Source organism: Panicum virgatum, chromosome 9N (assembly GCF_016808335.1).
Source record: "Panicum virgatum strain AP13 chromosome 9N, P.virgatum_v5, whole genome shotgun sequence".
Lineage (NCBI taxonomy): Eukaryota > Viridiplantae > Streptophyta > Magnoliopsida > Poales > Poaceae > Panicum > Panicum virgatum.
Window position 1 is genome coordinate 15,436,686 of NC_053153.1, and position 19,409 is coordinate 15,456,094.

At 43.3% G+C, this 19,409-nt stretch overlaps 1 protein-coding gene across 1 annotated transcript; it reads left to right on the plus strand.

Moving 5' to 3' along the window:
* Window positions 1–12,919: 12,919 nt before the first annotated feature.
* LOC120689789 (homeobox-leucine zipper protein HOX32-like) lies at window positions 12,920–18,454 on the plus strand. The gene is made up of 18 exons (XM_039972186.1): window positions 12,920–13,443; window positions 14,252–14,411; window positions 14,572–14,687; window positions 14,774–14,864; window positions 14,962–15,057; window positions 15,138–15,251; window positions 15,354–15,437; window positions 15,594–15,749; window positions 15,837–15,911; window positions 16,013–16,119; window positions 16,224–16,416; window positions 16,524–16,712; window positions 16,804–16,884; window positions 16,968–17,102; window positions 17,192–17,517; window positions 17,664–17,769; window positions 17,856–18,005; window positions 18,114–18,454. The coding sequence occupies exons 1-18, from the start codon at window positions 13,199–13,201 to the stop codon at window positions 18,258–18,260; spliced, it is 2,571 nt and encodes an 856-aa protein (XP_039828120.1). The 5' UTR covers window positions 12,920–13,198; the 3' UTR covers window positions 18,261–18,454.
* Window positions 18,455–19,409: the final 955 nt, after the last annotated feature.

Sequence of the window (19,409 nt, forward strand, 5' to 3'; positions counted from 1 at the left end):
TTAGAATCCAGATAAACCATGATTTAAAAAAAACATTATTTCATGCATAATTATTTCAAACTCAAATTACAACAATTTGTAATTCCAGTTTCTTGATTTTATGCAAGAAAACCTGTTATTTCATGTGTTTCTAAAGTCAAATTTAATTTATATCAACAAATTCGTTTTGATGAGGTATGTAACAAAAATGTAGTGACTATCAACTAAATAATTTGCCAAAATAATGCAACAATTTATGGTTCATGATTTCATGCAAAAAAACCTATTATTTCATGCGTTTAAAGATCAAGTTGAAACTAAATATATATATATTGATTTTCAATGATTGCCAAAAATAATTTTATATATACATAACAAAATCAAAAATTAACCAAATTTTCAGAGGACACATATTTTGTTGTTATTTCTCTATATAAAAAGTTTCACGTTGAAAATCATATGCGACTTTCATTTCAACCTCAAATCCAATCGGATATGCATCTCTCTGAAACTTTTTCGGAGATCCTCTGGCTTATAAGCGTCGTACCTTGTAATGTGTCCGAAATGCTGTCAATTTTTTTTCCACTCTATCCTCGCATGAAACCAAGAGATTTGCACAATTCCCATGATTTTCAGACATTGTATGCTATTTTTAGTTTTTTCCGAACGTCCGTGCACATGCTTGTGATCAAGTTTCTTGATAAAGATGCTTCAACTTTTAAGTTCTTTCGCGCATACGGCATCAGTTTTGTTTCAGGTACATAAATATCAAATTTCCATTCATTGATTTCGAAATTTCGACCCACTTCTAATTTGAAATTAACTTCGACCGATTATTCCCCGCAAACAAAAAAATTATAGGAAAATAGTAAACCAATCAATAAAAGTATTTTATGTTACTAGGGATTAGATTATAAAATTTAAGTGGAGACCAAAAAAATTTGAAGGCCGAAATTTTTTTTTAACCAAGTTTGCCAAGTGCCTGGGCTCCAGCACTCGGCAAAAGAAACTATGCTGAGAGCCAGGCCAACGCACTCGGCGACGTTTCCCCTTTGCCGAGTGCCAGCTCGAGGCACGCAGCAAAGAGTGAGCTTTGCCGAGTGCCAGGTGGAGGCACTCGGTAAAGACTTAACGCCGTCAGCCCCACTGACGGTCAGCCTCACTGACGGGCGGCGCACGGTGGGCGCGCGTGCTGGGCACGTGCGCGGGCTTTGCCGAGTGCCGCCTGGCCAGCACTCGGCAAAGGTGACGCGTTGCCGAGTGCCGTTATTTGCCGACGGCCGGCACTCGGTAAATCCCGGACATGCCGTGTTCCACTTTTTTGCCGAGTGCCCGTGGTCTGACACTCGGCAAAGGCCTCGACACTCGGCAAATACTCGTTTTTCGGTAGTGATAATTGAACCATTTGTTTGTGAATTAGTATTCTTATCTCTTATATCATACATGAATACATGATGGCACATATCGTGGGTAGTATTTTATATAAATAATAACATAAATAATATATTAATAATGATAGAAATAATATTTTAGAATTTTATATTGGTGCACTTTAATTTTTTGTTATACTTATATACTTTAGATTTAGATTTAGGGGTTACTTTAAATTTTAATAATAATATAATTGGATAACTTATATGCAAATTTAGGAGGTTATTTGCATTATTTTTATAATGGCATTGGTGAATAATTTATATGAAGATTAAGGGGTTACTTTATATTTTTTGTAATGGCAGATGCGACTAATTTAGATACATATTTAGACTGTTACTTTAGTCTATTTTCGTAATAACAGAGCAGGGTAATTTCTTAGGAAAGATAGCAGATTGAGAGACCGAAAAGGCGACCAGAGGGGGTGAATGAGAGCCAATTAAAACTTTCTTCAGGGAAAGTTTGGCCTATAATCCCAAAAGCGCACCACAAGCCCTCTGTTCTAGAGTGTGCAAAGTGTAGCTATAGCTGAGCTAGACACAAAGCACAAACCCTAGGAACAAGCTTCGAAGTGATCGAATCAAGAACGGCGAGCGAGCTACAGAGAAAGCACGGTATATGAGCACCGGTTAAACCGACGTGGGAAGAAAACTCTCACCGGTTTAATCGACGTCACAGAGCTGGCAGCAAGAGACAAACAAGCACCGGTTGATCCGACGTATAGGTTTGAACAGTGTCGGTTCAACCGGTGTTACTACACCGGATGATCCGACAAAATCAAGAGTCAACGTCGGTGCAGTTGTCCAGAAACACCTCAAAACGGACTTAACGAGCACCGGTTAAACCGATGAAAACAAAACCCTAGCGTCGGTGCAGTTGTCCAGAGAGACTGCAAAATGAATCGCACTGAGCACCGGTTGAACCAACGTTGATGAATTTATATACGCCGGTGCAACGAGCAAAACAGCACGCAGGGATCCCTGGTGAAGCTTCACCGGTTGAACCGATGCATGTGGAACTAATGCACCGGTGCAACCAAGCAGAAAGACCAAAAACCCTAAAAGCCAAAACTTCTACTCACCGGTTGATCCGACGATCTTGATCTCAAGCGTCGGTTCAACCGGCGATAACGAAAAAACCCAGCCCGAGCAGAACTGGTGTTTCACAGCCCGCGACCTTTGGAAAACTTGACGATTGGAGGATCAAAACAAGTCCAAAGGGGCTCAAATTTTGCAGGCACGATCACAAAGATCTTGTAAACATACCCACCAAAGGAATCGACGAATCACTCCATAGTTTGGGAGGAATCGAGGAATTCCCGAGCAAGAACGGGGTTTTCCTAGAACGTGAAAAGCTTCGATTTGAAAAGACTCGTGATTCCGTAGGATTTAGCACTAAGCTAGGTGGATTAGAATTACTTCAAAGAGTCACGTGATCATCAAGAAACAACCCCTCATCTCGTGCACAAGAATCGACATGGGAAAATCGAATTTCAACCAAACAACGCACAAGATGTATGAAATTGAAACGAATTCAAAAGCCCCGAGGGCACAAGGAGGAGAGGGCCTCCTTTCCCGATCAATTTCATACAAGAGTCTCAAAAATCCATAGCCCTAAAATCCTAATCCTAGAGAAGAAGGAACAGGGAGGAGGAGGAGGAGGAGACGCCTGGGAGAGGGGGCGGCTCCACGTCTGGGCGCTAGGCAAGGAGCAAGGAAGAGAGAGTGGGTGAGTAGATATTTATGCCCACTAACTCCAGAACTAAAGGACTAAACTACTCCTAGACTTAACTAGACACTAGAAAGCCCGTAGGGACTTCACCGCCGTCCACCGCACGGTCCATCGGCCACAGCACCTCCACGGCAGCTCTCCGTCGACACTCGACGCCCGTGTACCTGCAACCAAAGACCAAGCACACGATCACACCGCACGGTTGACAATTCACTCATCACAGCCAGGAGAAGGTACTCAACATTCCTCACAGATTCAATGACTATTGTGATTAGAGTTATCGAATTGATGACAGGATGTTTCTGATTTTTATGAGAATTTTTATGATTTATAGAGTGTTTAGCTAGGATCCTATGTGACTTCACGTGAGGATCCTCTAATTAGTAATAGTAGATGATTTTGTGATAGACACGGTGACAATTCATTTGACGATGAAGTTCGCAATTTGAGGAACGTTTCAGAAATAATTTTCTTTAAAAAAAAGTGAAAAGGTCAGCAAAGGTTAATAATTTAAGCAATCTTCGATAGCGACAACGAACTGATTTAGTAGCACGCAGTTTCAGATTGACCATGTCAATAAGCTTGTTCCAGAAAGACAAATAATGAAAAAGGAGCCGTACGAGCACCTCATATCTATCTTGGATTAATTGGTGTTTCCTTAACACCCATCCTCATTTGTCCGCACGAATTTCCCGCCGAAACTTTTTCGCCCTCTTTTCCACGGGCATATGTGATCATGAGCTAAAGCCTGCATTTGTGGGGGCTTAGTGGAATTGGCATCCCTTTGGACGCAAGGCACATCACCAAAAAATATGCAAGCTTTTCTCCCTTGGCTCATGGTTTGCGCCCCTAACACTAGGGCTAAGTGCTCCAAACGCAATGTGGCCATAAAACTAACATATCACGCCCCACCAACTAAGGCCATGTTTTTCTGGAACTGTAGCACTTTCATTGTTATTTAGTAATTAATATCTAATTATGAACTAATTAAGTTTAAAGATTCATCTCGTCATTTACAGTTAAACTAAGTAATTAGTTATTTTTTCAACTGTATTTAATGATTCATGCATATGTCCGAAGATTCGATGTGACGGGTACTATAGAAAATTTTTTGGGAACTAAACAGGCCTAATTAAAGGCTCTTTTGTTGTTTATTTGTTCCTGGAATTCTGTCGGTCCAAATGGCGCACTTTAGCTAGCTGTCTCGCATAATGCGTGTTCTAAGCGCGATAACACACCTTTTGCACGCACCTTAATTTTTATGTGCCAGTTGAGTCACACTGGACTTGGATTATTGTGAATTAATTTGTTTAAGTCTCTCTCTCTCTCTCCACGTAATGACAAAAGAATTGCTTTTTTGTGTGTGTGTGTGTGTGTGCAATATAGCAGCCAGTGTATGTACCTTTCGATTGATGCATGCTTCTTTTCTGTGGGTGGTATAGGAACAAGTGTAGCTTCTAAGCAACATATACTACAGAGTACAGACCGACCAGGAACCTTTTCTTTGAGGATTTTTGGATCCAAAGACCATATGTCACCAACTCGCAACGGTTTCTGCAAACGAAAAGACACACGTACACAGAGAGAGAGAGAGAGAGAGAGTCAGAGAGAGAAACCAAAAAAGAAAAGTAGCTTTAGTGTTCTTCTCCTTTTTACTGTCTGCCATGCGTGTGGCTAGCTCTCTCCTTGTTCTAAACTACTGTGTTTCATTGACCTGCAACCATAGCAATTAACCGTTAAAGAATTCAGTTAACCGTCCTAGTAATTTTCTGCATGTCACTGTAACTAGATCGAAATAGACAGTTTGTATCATCATACAGATCTATTATCTTATTATTTGGCCAACAAAATGGAGCCTTCACGTTCGCTCTCAAGGCCTAAAAATTCCCACGTTAATCGGATGAAAATAGAAAAATAAAAATTACCCACCACTGCCATTATAATAAAAATTAGTCTAAAATACCCCATTCTTAATTAAAAATTACCCACCAATGCCATTATGATAAATTAAATATAAAATACCATTTAGTTATGTATTAGTTACAAACACATACTATTAATAAAAACTAAAGCTTTATTATTTGGCCAGCAAACGGAGCCTCCACGTTCACTCTCAAGGCCTAAAAATTTCCACGTTAATTGGAGAAAAATAGAAAAAAAATTTACCCACCACTACCATTATGATAAAAATTAGCATAAAATATCCATGTGGCTAATTAAAAATCACCCACCAATGCCATTATGAAAAATTAAATATAAATACCATTTAAATATGTATTAGTTACAAATATATACTATTAATAAAAATTAAAGCTAACAACAATCAATCAAAATAAAATAAAAATAAGAATAATTATATGGATAATATTATTAAAGTTGAACAAATCAAATTGTTATTATAGGTAGATCATATTTGAATTGTTTTAACCAATAATAAGACATAATTTACCATAATGAATAGGGTGATGTATGGTAGAAATAGTATAATCTTTAAGTAAGGATACAACGATATACGAATTTTTGAATTTTCAATATTAGCCGCACAAATTCGCGGGCTATATATATAGACACACACGTCCAAAACAAACAAACATGCGGTAAAAAACAAACGTCAAAGAATTCAGACTGAAAAAAAGGACCATGATGATGTGCCAAGTCTCTGAATATTCCCCTGCCTATCCGTGCACAAATGGACGGGCTCGCGAATTCATACTATATCCTCACTGTATACACATGAAGGAGCGACAAGATTACGCTGCCGCCACTGAATAGTGGGGCCGCCCCTCCCAGCAGCGATCGGCCGGCGTGCAGCAGAGACATTCCCCACGACCAGCTGGCGGTATATTCACCCCGCTGTCGTGTCGCGCCAGTCGCAGCTCTGCACGCTGCCGGCTCGGTAAAAAAAAAGGGGGGAAAGCTCGCGAGAAAATCCATGGTGGTGCGGGCATGGGGCCGGGCCGTGGCCGTGGCCGGCGGCCGGCCGGGGCGTGGGCGTGGGCGTGGCGGGGCTCGGCGTGCGCTGCGCGCGCCGGGGCGGTGTCGGCCGGGGCCGCGGCAAAAGCCTGGCCGGGCACGCGCACCGCGGCCGGCCGCGCCGCGCTAGACCACGCGCGCGGCCACGCACGCACACACACGCCTCCATCCCTGTCCGCGCCGTGGCATGCCGACGCATACGCATGCCACGGCGCGCACCGCGGCGCGGCGCATGCGTGCGTCCAAAGAGTCCAGCACGCAGACAAGCCGGGCACCGCAGGCTAGGTGACAATGCCGGAGCGGCATCGCCGGCTTTGGCTAGTGACGGGTCCCTTTTGCATCGGCGCTGGCACACCGCCGTTTCCTTGTCAAGCGCCGGTGCATACGGATACAGGGTAGGGAAAAGCAAGGCTCGCTTTCGAACTTCAGAGTGCGATGCCAACATCTGGAACTGTCTAGGGCTCCTGATGGTGGTGGTTGATCTATGCGAGCCTGTAGATTGAATGCGGTTGGTATTTGTCTCTGATGGGCTCATAAAATGTATGATCTGTTGTACCAATTAATGAGTTTGACTATACTGTATATATATACATATACACAATTAGTCATTATTTATTGTATGATAAAAAAACAATTCGGTTTTGAGCACTTGGATTGATTTACTTTGAAAGATCTGGGCACTATCCTTATCTCCGACAGTGCTATTACTCAGTAATAGAGACATGTAGGGTGTCGCGCTAAGGGAGGGGAGTACAAGGGACAAGGGTAGAGGATCCTTGAGCATCTCCAAGAGCTTTTCCAAAATCTACATTCTAAATTATTATTTGGAGAGTTATTTGAGTGAAAATCATTTTTCATATCTTTGTCTTTTCCAACAGCTCTTCTGTATCTTATTTGTAATCTAGAGAGCCATCTGTACTCTCCATCTTTGGATAACATGAAATCCGGAATAGAGGATATCTATCTTTGGATATTCATTTGAAGAGCCTGTTGGAGGCTAATTTTTCATCAAAATCTCTATTTCTATAAATTAGAGAAGATATAAAGAGTCTCTTGGAGATGCTATGTAGTATACACTATACAGGACTACAGGAGGGAAGCAAGTTCCGTGGGGGGTAATGGAACGACAATAACAATACACGTACAACAGCGCCTACTTACATCAACATTGAATCTTCTAAAAATCATGTTACTAGATGTTATTTCACATGAACCTTTCCTATAACACGGGTAAGGTACGGTAGTGCTATTTTTCTTTAATAAAAGAGAGTATGAATCCACGATATTAAGTTCCGTTGAGACTCTTTTATATGTATGAACTAGCAAGGTGACCCGCGCAAATAGCGCGGGTAGCTAGTTGTTTTCTTCATTCTCTCATCTCTAGTTTTATTAAATTTCATGCATATATATGAACCCATATTATCTTACAGCTACTGCATTTATTTTCCCATCACGTATCACATACGGAATATACAATTTTCTATTACAGCTAGCAAGATACAGTCTTCTCCTCTATACTCACCATTATCTGTTGCCGCCATCACTCTCTTGGAATCTGACGCATTTTGACTTTTTTCTCCCGTTTACTCATAGTTGTTCCCTTTAAACTAATCCTATTAGATTGTGCTTCTCCATGGTTATTCCAATATTCTTTTAGGTTGTTAACATGCTTCCTAAATTATTGTTTTATAATTTATTTATTTATTTGTTATATACGTGTACTTATATTTATTTTCTCCCAAATTCATGTAGAATAGTAAAAAGTTTATTGTTTTAATTTCATGTTAAAGTATATACTAATCATATTCAATGAACTCTTTAACTTAACCTAAAATGTTAGATTATAATAAACACCAATGTGGTGTATATTTTTCTATTAGCATTGCGACTTCAAGCTATACTTTTAAATGTAGCTTAAACAAATTTAAATGGGCTATTCACATATGTAATCTGTTTCCCAACTCAATAGAAATCAAAATATCTATTTTTATTATTTTTCTCAAAATATTACATTATTAATTACATCTAACATATTTATTTATTTAGCTACTTTTATTCAAAATTCATATGCGATTAACTATCACTTTTCATAATTTTGATTATATATTTACCAATTTATTAACCAATTTGATATGAAAAGTTTGAACTTAAATTTGGCTATTTATCATTTATATTTGATCTATACTATTTATTACTATTTGTCTTCCTAATTTGCTTCTTAGTTCTATACAAATCAGTTACTATTTTTATGTTTTATAATGTTTAAGTTTATCGATTTATTACTTTTATTAGATATGGAATCTTTGGTCAACTGCTAATTTCTTTATGTTTTGAATTTCGTATTTAACTATTTACCAATAGTAACTTTTAGTGCTAATTTCATTATTTTATAATGAATAATTTAGCTATTTACTAATTGTTATTGACATGGACTATTTGATTAAGTTCTAATTTTCATATTTTTTTTCTTCTAATTTCTAATTTATCTATTTACTTAATTGTATTCGGCATGAATTCTTTGGTCATGTCTTATTTTTTTCTTAATTTATCAATTCTAAAACTACTATTAATTGTATTTAATAATATGGACTCTTGAGTTTGTTTAGATCATTATACCCCTATAAAATCCAATGTTGTAAATCCTTCTCTTTTTTAGATGTTTTGGTGAATGTGGTAGTTCTCTTTAACACACCCTTACTAATGTAATACTCGTGGGAATTTCTTGATGTTTTGGTGAATGTGCTACTTTCTTTTAACACACCCTTACTAATATAGTACTCTACGGTTTGGAGCTTTAGCAGATTTATTGATAGAAATCAATCATTTATTACTATGTTTTGTCATTCCCTCTATTTTTTCATGTCCACCTAGGATCTTAAGTGTCTTCATGTGGATGCTTCAAAAAGAGTCTCCAGTAAGATAATTTCTCCGGCCACATTTATGCATGTTCAGCAAGCTTAAAGACAGTATACAACACTGTCACTTCGTAAGCTCACAGATTAAATGTGTGATGCGCAAAACTTTCATCATAACAATGCAGGTCAACCGCAAATAAAAATACAAACCAGCTCCACCAAAATTAAAGCTCAAGCAGTTGCATCATCGGCACCTATGATGCAAATATTCAAATATCTATACCTTTTCACGTATGACAGCATATGCAAGCACAAAAAATTTTCTTGAAGATGCAGATCACAGCGTATATCATTTTCAAAAACCATCATCAGCGCTAACTCCATGAAGAATTAATGATGCACCATTGAGCGGGTCCGAATATAATGTCTCAAAGATAATTTCACTGTACAGTGTACTCGCATACCTGAACAACAAAACTGAAAGAAAAAACACGGACCCATGCTGCCATGTCCTTTCAGGCAGACGGGAGAAGAGGAGCTAAACTAAAACCTATCTGGAGGAGGCAGCATCACATCGTCTGCAAGTGCAAACCATGTGGATGATCCGTAGAGCACACGCCCTTCCACTTGTGCAGCAGGCCGGTAACCATGACTGATCCTCGATATTCAAATAGGGCACATGCCGGGTTTTCGTGAATGCGATGGAGTTGATCAAGCTGCATGCATTAACACACCGTGAACATGCTGCTCCGGCATGTGTCCTGTGCTTATCCAATCAATTGCTTCATATTCGTTATCGACTATTTGGTCATATTCTAATTTTCATTATTTTTTAATTCCGAAATTATGTATTTATTTACTAATTGTGTTCGGCATGGACTCTCTTTAGTCATATCCTAATTTTTTTTCTTCTTAATTCCGAAATTAGCTATTTATCAATCATATCTGATACAGACTGTCGAGTTAGTTTAGACCGTTAGATTTTCATAAAATCCAACGGTGCAAATTCTTCTCTTTTTTAGATTAACGTGGGAATTTCTAGACCCTCTCGAGAAACGTGGTGGTTTCTTTTAACACTCCTTTAATAATATAATAGATGGTGAGGTTTTAGACCCAAATCTATAATCATGTGTCCAAATCGTTAATATCACACAAACCTGCCAAAGGAACCTATGCAATGCAAGGGCACATGAATAATTGAGCTCTACCTGTTCATCTTGCACTGGAAGAACACAGTAGCCTACAAATATATGATCCTTCGTAGCCGTTGAATTTATGAACTAGCTGCAAGATGGAAATGAACTCTTTGCAGCTCCCTGCTGCTCGTCCATTGAATGGCAGCAGGGCAGCAGGCCAAAAGCGACGTTCGGGAAGCATGGAAGATGCACAAGGTGATGCAGTCGCGCCCTCGTGCCGGCCCTGGTCTCTCGCCGGCCAAAAATTTAACCTCCCGGCAGCAAAATTAAAATTTGTCCCACTGTTTTGTGGTCTCCGAAGCACATGACTCTCCTGCATACCGCAATGAAGCCTTTTGCAGGTTGCCGGATTCTTAATTTGGGTCGAAAATTCAGAACAGGCTGTATCGATCTCTTTCAAAATTTTGTTTGTTTATTATCTGGTTTCAACTTTAGAAACCCACTTTAGTATCACACATTCATGCTGAAGTAAATTTCATTCTTTTCAACTCAAATTGTTCCTCTTGAGTTGAAAGAACGAAATTTTCCCATAAAAAATATTTGCTTGCGATATAACCGTCACTTATATTCAAAAAAAGTTGTTGCTGTCGAAGAATTGCTCAACATTCAACATTCAACATTCAACAGAACCTTGCCACAGTCTCTGTGACGTGGGCCCGGCCTACACAAGCAGGTGCGCACATAGGCGAGGGCGCCGAACACAGTTACACACGGGAATCGGGTTAGTGTAACAGCATATATGAACAGTTTGCACACAGTCTACAGCCCTGCTTATCCCCGTGCCCCGATAACTGTTCAATTCGCCTGTCTGTCCGTGTGCTCTTGGCCGTGTTTTCGTCTCCCTTTAACCGTAGAGCCTGTCAGGCCGTGCCACGGACTCATGGTCACGGGCTATGTGGATCAGCTCGAGAGTTAGGGCAGATCTCCCCTCGCGCCGTCACAAGCGGGCTAACTAATAAGCTCCTGCCCTGTGCTTAGTATGTGTGCAAAAGATGAATGCACCTGTGCTAGCTTCAGCCGTCGAAAACATCGAGCTTTAGTGATCAGAAGCAGACGTAGAAGTGGTAATGGCTCGTGATCTTAGCCGCTCTTAACTAAAAAAATTTATATAAAGTATGACCTTTAGGAGTTTTAGTATTAAATTTTTAGATACAGGCAAATCGTGGGCGTGCGCGTTGCCGTTCACGGTTCGACCTCCGAAAGGCCGGCACCGTGGGGTCCGTGTTCTGCTGCGCCCTGGCCAGTGGCCACCGTATTTACCCGCGGCGCGCCATGGGCGAGCACGCTCCTGCCACGGGCATGTGCCGGCCATCAAAAGCGTAGCGCCACCTTGCGCCACCAACGGCGACACGCCTCCCGAGCCCCCAAGACAAAACTGGGAGCCCTCCAAAGCAGAGAATATTTGTCCGTCGAATTTCGCAACAACATTTGAAACACACACGGGCCCGGGCGTGGGCCCGCGGCGTTCAAATTTTTCACCGGGTAAATTTGCGCGGATTTTGAGTAAACTTCTCTCTTCTTTGGTTCCGGGAGTGTCATGTCTCACGTGTAGATCAAACCTTATTTTTGGTGAACCAACAACCTTTCCTGCCGGCTGCCATGGATGCGTCCTCATAACGAATACCACATTTCATTGTAAATAAGAGAACGTTAATTGAATCAAAGAAAATCACACCTTTTACTTGCAATATACAAGGTCCTATCTGCAAGTGTTACTCTAAAAAAAGAGATTTACTCCTCGTCAATTGATTGAAATTTGCTTATCCATTAATCACCCACATCCTTCCTTTCTTCTCCAACTCCGGCGAGATTCTGACTAAATTAGGGTTTGGAGTTAGAGTTTCGGGGTTGTCGTAGGGGATGCTCACCGCCAGCAGCAGAGGCGAAGTTGCGTTAAAAATGACCCTGGTGCACACTCTACCGAGTAGAAGAAAATTAGCTACTTTAGATTGTAAAATCGAGTCATCTCCAAGCAAAATTTTGATTTATCATGGTGCACGTGCACCATGGTAAGTGCACATAGCTTCACCCCCTGCCATCAGGGTGGTGCTGGGCGGCAGTTGAGCCAAGTCGGGGGCGAGCGGTGGGAGAGGCGACGGCGGCGGTAGATGGGAGGCGACAGATGGCTGGAGAAGGAAGAATGTGGCTCGATGGAGAAAGAAAAAGATTGTGGGGAGAGGGAGGGAGGAGATAAGGTGGAAGGAGGAACGAGAAATCTGAACTGTTATTTAGATCCAATGGTGACTGATAGAAAAATGAAATCTCAATCAATTGATGAGGAGATGGACTTAAAAAAAAATCCACGAATGGTGCCTCTGTTGAATATTTTCTCATCATAAGCTTCATTCTTCTTGAGTTCTTGACACATGTCCTTCCTTACTCCCTTGGTTGTTCGCGAGCTAGGGTACCCACAAAAGATCTAAAAGCAACCTATCTTGACTCATATCCAGTGTAGTTAGTCTCGCCATTTTTCAAGAAGATCACATACTAGAACAAATATAAATCCAAGATCTACCTCACTTTGTAATTGTAGGATCAGGAAAATAGATGAATTTTATAGCAACAAAACGAAGACCAAAATAGAATGAAAAGAAATACGAGTACATTATTCGAAAAGGCCCCTGCGTATCCACCTTTTTCGCCCCCAAGACCCTCCACTCGACTCAGTTTCACACGACAGACATCGACCCTACATGAGCTGAGCCGAGCATTTGCCGCTACCGCTACTATTAAACCAACCCCCACTCGTCCCTCCACCTTCTCTCCCCATCTCCGGCTCTCCGCTACCTTTCCCTTCCCTCCCCCTCGCGCTCCTCCACCTCCTCCCCCCTTCACCGCGGCTCGGCAAGCAACAGCTCCCCACTGACCCGCCGCCGCCGCCGCCACACCTCCCACCACCATGGCGTCGGGCGGCCGCGCTCTCGCCCCGAGGCCATGACTCGGCGCCGCCCGTGGCCGTGGCTCTCCGTCTCCTCCCTCTCCCTGCGACGACAACCCCTCCCGTTCCTCCTCCTCCTCCTGGGGCGGCGGTAGATGGCGGCGGCGATGGTGGTAGTCGGGGGCGGCAAGGACCGCTCCTCGCCTGGCGGCGGCGGGGCGCCGCAGGTGGACACGGGCAAGTACGTGCGCTACACCCCCGAGCAGGTCGAGGCGCTCGAGCGGGTCTACAGCGAGTGCCCCAAGCCCAGCTCGCTGCGCCGGCAGCAGCTCATCAGGGAGTGCCCCATACTCAGCAACATCGAGCCCAAGCAGATCAAGGTCTGGTTCCAGAACCGCAGGTGCGTCGCCGGAGCCCCGCGCGCCTCTCTCGATCCGCCATCTGTGCTCCTGCCTGCCTGCGTTTATTTTTTCTCCTTTTCAGGAATTGTGCGTCCCTGCCGTTTTAATTCGCCCCCCTCTTTTGTGTTACTTGCCGTCTTGTTCTGGATTAAATTTTAAATCAGGAACGAACTTCCTTGTTAGCCGCGTGTGTTTGTTTTCATGTAGGCCATCGAAGTCGTCGTGGGTACAAAGAGAGGAGGGAAAAAATTAGTTTTGGTACTGAGTTCTGATTCGTTTTTCAAGGGTGCCCATTCTATCTCTTGCATTGGACTGGCTGGCTGCTAACACACATGCCTCCGTTGGTCTGTCTTTGTTTAGAGTCCGTAGTTTCTAGGACATGATTTTGGTTGGAGTTTTCAACTATTCTAGTCCATATTTGCTCAGTTTCAGCTGGAACTTGGTATCGAGTACTGCTGTATACTGCAAATATCCTTTTTGAGATTTTTGTAGTTTCTATTGTACCGCGGTTAGGCGTAGTGGATGCGTCTTTGGCTGGCGACAATGTTCACGTTAAGAGCAGATTTAAAGGGTAGTAGGGATACATCATTTTCAGTTGGGCGACCAATTAACTTCCCTGAGTTAGTGCCAGCCATTGGCTGCTTTCTGCAATACACATATGTAGCTGGAATGTGATGTGTAGAATGAGCAATAGCATTGGAATACTCTGTAAGCTAGAAGTTGTTGGCATGTTTTCTTCATATGCAAGTGATATTTGTAACTCCTGTGCGATGTGACTGCCACTCTGATGGTTCTTGTGATTGATAGATGCCGCGAGAAGCAGCGGAAGGAGGCCTCGCGCCTGCAGACTGTGAACCGGAAGCTGACTGCGATGAACAAGCTGTTGATGGAGGAGAATGACAGGCTGCAGAAGCAGGTGTCCCGTCTTGTTTACGAGAATGGGTACATGCGGCAGCAGCTCCATAATGTGAGATTTCATCTACTTTACTGGTCCCATCACATATTACTTGTATATTGTAGATTATTTAGCTGAATATTCTTGTAGGAACAAAAGTTAATGTTTAAATAATTTCAGCTATTCATCAACTGCTTCTGCGTTCTAATGCTGTGTGTTATGATGTTTTTAGCCTTCTGTTGCGACTACAGACACGAGCTGTGAGTCTGTGGTCACAAGTGGTCAGCACCACCAACAGCAAAACGCAGCAGCTCCGCGTCCTCAAAGGGATGCGAATAACCCAGCTGGGTAATTTCAGCGCCTAGCATTTTTAATATCGTTTTGTACTTCCATGCTTGTAAGTAAATCTGACGGTGTCCTTTTGTATGTGGCAGTCTACTCGCTATTGCTGAGGAGACCTTGGCAGAGTTCCTGTCGAAGGCGACGGGGACTGCTGTCGATTGGGTGCAAATGGTTGGGATGAAGGTAATGCAGTTGTTGGGACAAAAAGAATGAATTGTGCCATGCGTTGCTATTTGAATATTGTTTTGGCTAATTACTTACAGCATGAATTCCTTTACAGCCTGGTCCGGATTCCATTGGAATCATCGCTGTTTCGCACAATTGTAGTGGCGTAGCAGCCCGAGCTTGCGGCCTAGTGAGCCTTGAGCCCACAAAGGTGTGTTTTTGTTCACGCTTCATCATCACATAACTTTATGTTTCCATTCAGCAGACATGTCCTAATAGACTACTCCATAGGTCGCGGAGATCCTTAAGGATCGCCCCTCTTGGTACCGCGACTGCCGGTGTGTGGATATCCTCCATGTTATCCCCACGGGTAATGGTGGAACTATCGAGCTTATCTACATGCAGGTGTGCATGGTCTTGCAATTTGTAGTACATTTGACATTCACTTAAATCATTGTCCTTTTTTGTTGACTGTAACATAATTGTTGCTTCCATCCTTTTCTTTAGACTTATGCACCGACAACTTTGGCGGCACCGCGCGACTTTTGGACTCTCCGTTACACTAGTGGTCTTGAAGATGGCAGTCTTGTGGTAATGCTTATTTCCTTTGCTTGCTATCTATGTTGTCATCTATGTTGGTCCATCAATTGGTGTTTTCTAGTTCTGTTTAGATCAAACAAATGTTACTTATGTTAGATGCTGTTTGATTGCCATCTTGTGATATCGTTTCATTGCCTTGTTCTTTAGATCTGTGAGAGGTCATTGACACAATCGACTGGAGGCCCATCAGGACCCAACACTCCGAATTTTGTCAGAGCCGAGGTTCTTCCTAGTGGCTATTTAATTCGACCATGCGAGGGAGGTGGCTCCATGATTCACATTGTGGATCACGTAGACTTAGATGTAAGTAGCATTGATATTTCCCTATCCAAGTTACTTTGATAAGATCTCACTTTTGTGCATGCGTCTTATCTTATGTTCTTGTTGTAGGCTTGGAGCGTGCCTGAGGTCCTTCGACCACTTTATGAATCTCCAAAGATTCTCGCCCAGAAGACAACTATTGCTGTATGTTTTGCTATTGTGATTTTCCTCAAGATTTCATTGGCATTAACTATTATTTGGCTCTAATGTATGAATGATTGAGTCACAATTTCTTATCTGTACAGGCACTGCGTCACATTAGGCAAATTGCGCATGAATCAAGTGGGGAAATGCCCTATGGAGGTGGCCGCCAGCCAGCAGTTCTGAGAACATTCAGTCAGAGGCTCAGCAGGTTTGTCGCAGTTTTCTATGTTCTTATTTACCGCCTATGTCTTTGTATAATTTGTTAACAGACCAATACACTACCATGTCTAACATCTCTAATGTAATTTACAGGGGATTCAATGATGCTGTCAATGGTTTTCCAGATGATGGTTGGTCACTGATGAGCAGTGATGGTTCTGAGGATGTTACCATTGCTATCAACTCCTCTCCAAACAAACTTGTTGGATCTCATGTCAACTCCTCCCAGCTGTTTTCGGCAATTGAAGGTGGCATATTATGTGCAAAGGCGTCAATGCTGCTACAGGTTCGTACTCTTATCCATCTAGTGTTTGCTACCTAAGTACCTATGTGTTAATGTTATAATAAACTGATTTTAACTATGGTGTTCTGAACATTTTTCTCAAAATGTAGAACGTGCCACCTGCTCTACTAGTGCGATTTCTGAGGGAGCATCGCTCTGAATGGGCTGATCCTGGCGTTGATGCTTATTCTGCTGCTGCTTTGAGGGCTAGTCCATATGCAGTTCCTGGCCTGCGAGCTAGCGGTTTTATGGGCAGTCAGGTTATACTGCCACTAGCACACACCTTAGAACATGAAGAGGTAATTTATAATTAATGTCTTTTTGTGTTACTCACATGTACTAGTATTTTTGACTGATGTATGATAATCAAACTGACTTTTGAAACTGCAGTTCCTGGAGGTCATTAGGCTTGAAGGACACAGCCTATGCCATGATGAAGTTGTTCTATCAAGAGATATGTATCTTCTGCAGGTATATTTCAGACACCATTAGCCTTCGATTAGTTTCAGTTATGCTGTTGCATTGGCCTCAGATGATTGTATGTTCTTTGGCAGTTGTGCAGCGGTGTGGATGAAAATGCAGCTGGTGCATGTGCCCAGCTTGTCTTTGCACCCATTGATGAATCTTTTGCTGATGATGCACCACTTCTACCCTCAGGCTTCCGTGTCATACCACTGGATGCAAAGACGGTTCGTAGAGCAGGTTTCTTACTTGTAGCATTTGTCTTTATGATGGTCTATACTAACAATGGATAGGTACCATCACCAATGAACTGCAGGATCCACCATCAGGCACACGCACACTTGACCTAGCATCTACTCTTGAGGTTGGATCTGGTGGGACTACTCGTGCTTCCAGTGATGCCTCTAGCACCTGCAACACAAGATCAGTCCTGACCATTGCTTTCCAGTTCTCATATGAGAATCATCTTAGAGAAAGCGTTGCGGCAATGGCCAGGCAATATGTCAGGACTGTGGTGGCATCAGTGCAGAGGGTGGCCATGGCAATAGCTCCCTCCCGTCTTGGTGGACAGCTTGAAATGAAGCAAACTCCTGAATCTCCTGAGGCACACACGCTTGCAAGGTGGATCGGCAGGAGCTACAGGTAAAACATTCTTTCCTGAATTGGGTTGGCAATTTTCAGAACATTTTGATAGGTGACAACATCAGTTGATGTGTCCATTTATTCAGCCTGAATCATAGTATGTTCAATTGTGAAATGTAGTAATCTGTGTCACCTAAAACTTTCAGGTTTCACACTGGAGCTGAACTACTTCGTGCGGACACCCAATGCACGGATGCTTCCTTGAAAGCACTCTGGCAACACTCGGACTCGATCATGTGCTGTTCCCTGAAGGTCAGTGTTCGTTCTTGCTTAGGATGACGATTCAATCCACCATGCTGTCTGTGGCTGATGATAGTTTTGTGAAACTATGAATTCAGGCTGCTCCTGTGTTTACCTTCGCAAACCAAGCCGGCCTTGACATGCTGGAGACGACCCTGATTGCTCTCCAGGACATCTCACTGGAGAAGATCCTCGACGATGATGGTCGGAAGGCACTTTGCACCGAGTACCCCAAGATTATGCAACAGGTATGCAGAAACATCCTTGTTTAGGACATCTTCCTTGGTGTTCCAGTATGCTCCAACCGGCAACCGTCAGCGGTGCTAATCCAAAGCGCCAATCTGTGAATTCCGCAGGGCTTCGCATACCTCCCTGGTGGTGTCTGCGTGTCGAGCATGGGTCGGCCCGTGTCGTACGAGCAGGCGGTGGCGTGGAAGGTCCTGAGCGACGACGACACCCCGCACTGCCTCGCCTTCATGTTCGTGAACTGGTCCTTCGTGTGAGAAAAAGCCCTAGTCGAGTCTTCCATTTCTTAAGAACGTGTCTGTATCCATGTACCGTCGCTTTTGCCTCTGTCATGACAACCTATGAAACGCATCTCCCCAGTTTCATCATCCTGTGAACACAAACTGCTTGTAGCTGTTCGTCTTTGCTTTGCTTTGCTTGGTATCTATGATGGATCGTGGTTTGCTTCCTCTCCTGAGATTGCCAAATTGGGTGGCGTATCAAGTCTCCGTTGCTGAATTCCCTGTTTGATCGGTGGTGGCCTTTCGGCGCCTGGAACGTGGAGGCGCCAGATGTGTGATGCTTGATGTGGTTGTTTGCCGACCTCGGACGCCGACCATGTACCCCCGGTGGGGGTCCCGGATGGCGACCGCCGGCGGCGGCCGTGGTGGAGTCGCAGCCGAACTGATCTGGTTAGGTCAGGTGTGCGGTGTTCCGGTAGGCCACCACGGTGATGGACTGGACGGAGAAAGAGGTGGGGAAAGCTACCCCCGAGGGCACCTGAGGACGGTGACGGGCCGCCTAACCCCGGGGACCCGGTCGCCGCCGGGTGTGCACGCCAAACCCGCCGCGTTTTGGCAGAGCATTCTCGCATCCATGGCGCTGTCAAGAGTGTACGTGGGCGGGTGGGTGATCGCGGTGACGCGACCGGGAAGGAACGGGACGGGTGGACGCGGAACGAACGAACGGGACGGCAACCATGGCGACTTTGGCGAGGGGAGTGGTCATGAACTCTTGGTACGTGTCCCAGTGTGAGACGAATCTCAGTGGGAGTGTTATAGGAGTGTCATGGACATTAAATTTGCTAACTTGTACTAGTAGTATGAGGAGAGAGGAGTGTCATGAAATGTGAGAGGAGTGTTATCACCATGACACTCCACTGACACAGTTCTCAAGTTTCCTGTCTTGTAACTGTGTCGATCACCCTCCCAATGAGACTGGCATGAGGCGGGTGGCAATCACAACTGGTTGTTAAAAAAACTAAAATGTTATAAAGGGATTCAAAATTTTCAAAAATACGACTAGAAATGTTATTAAGGACATTGAGGTAACCGGTTGATTTACTTCCTTCTCCGTCCTACCGTAAATGCATTTCTAAAGTTCAAATTTATCTCAAAATAAGTGCACATCTAGAAAGGAGACCACCT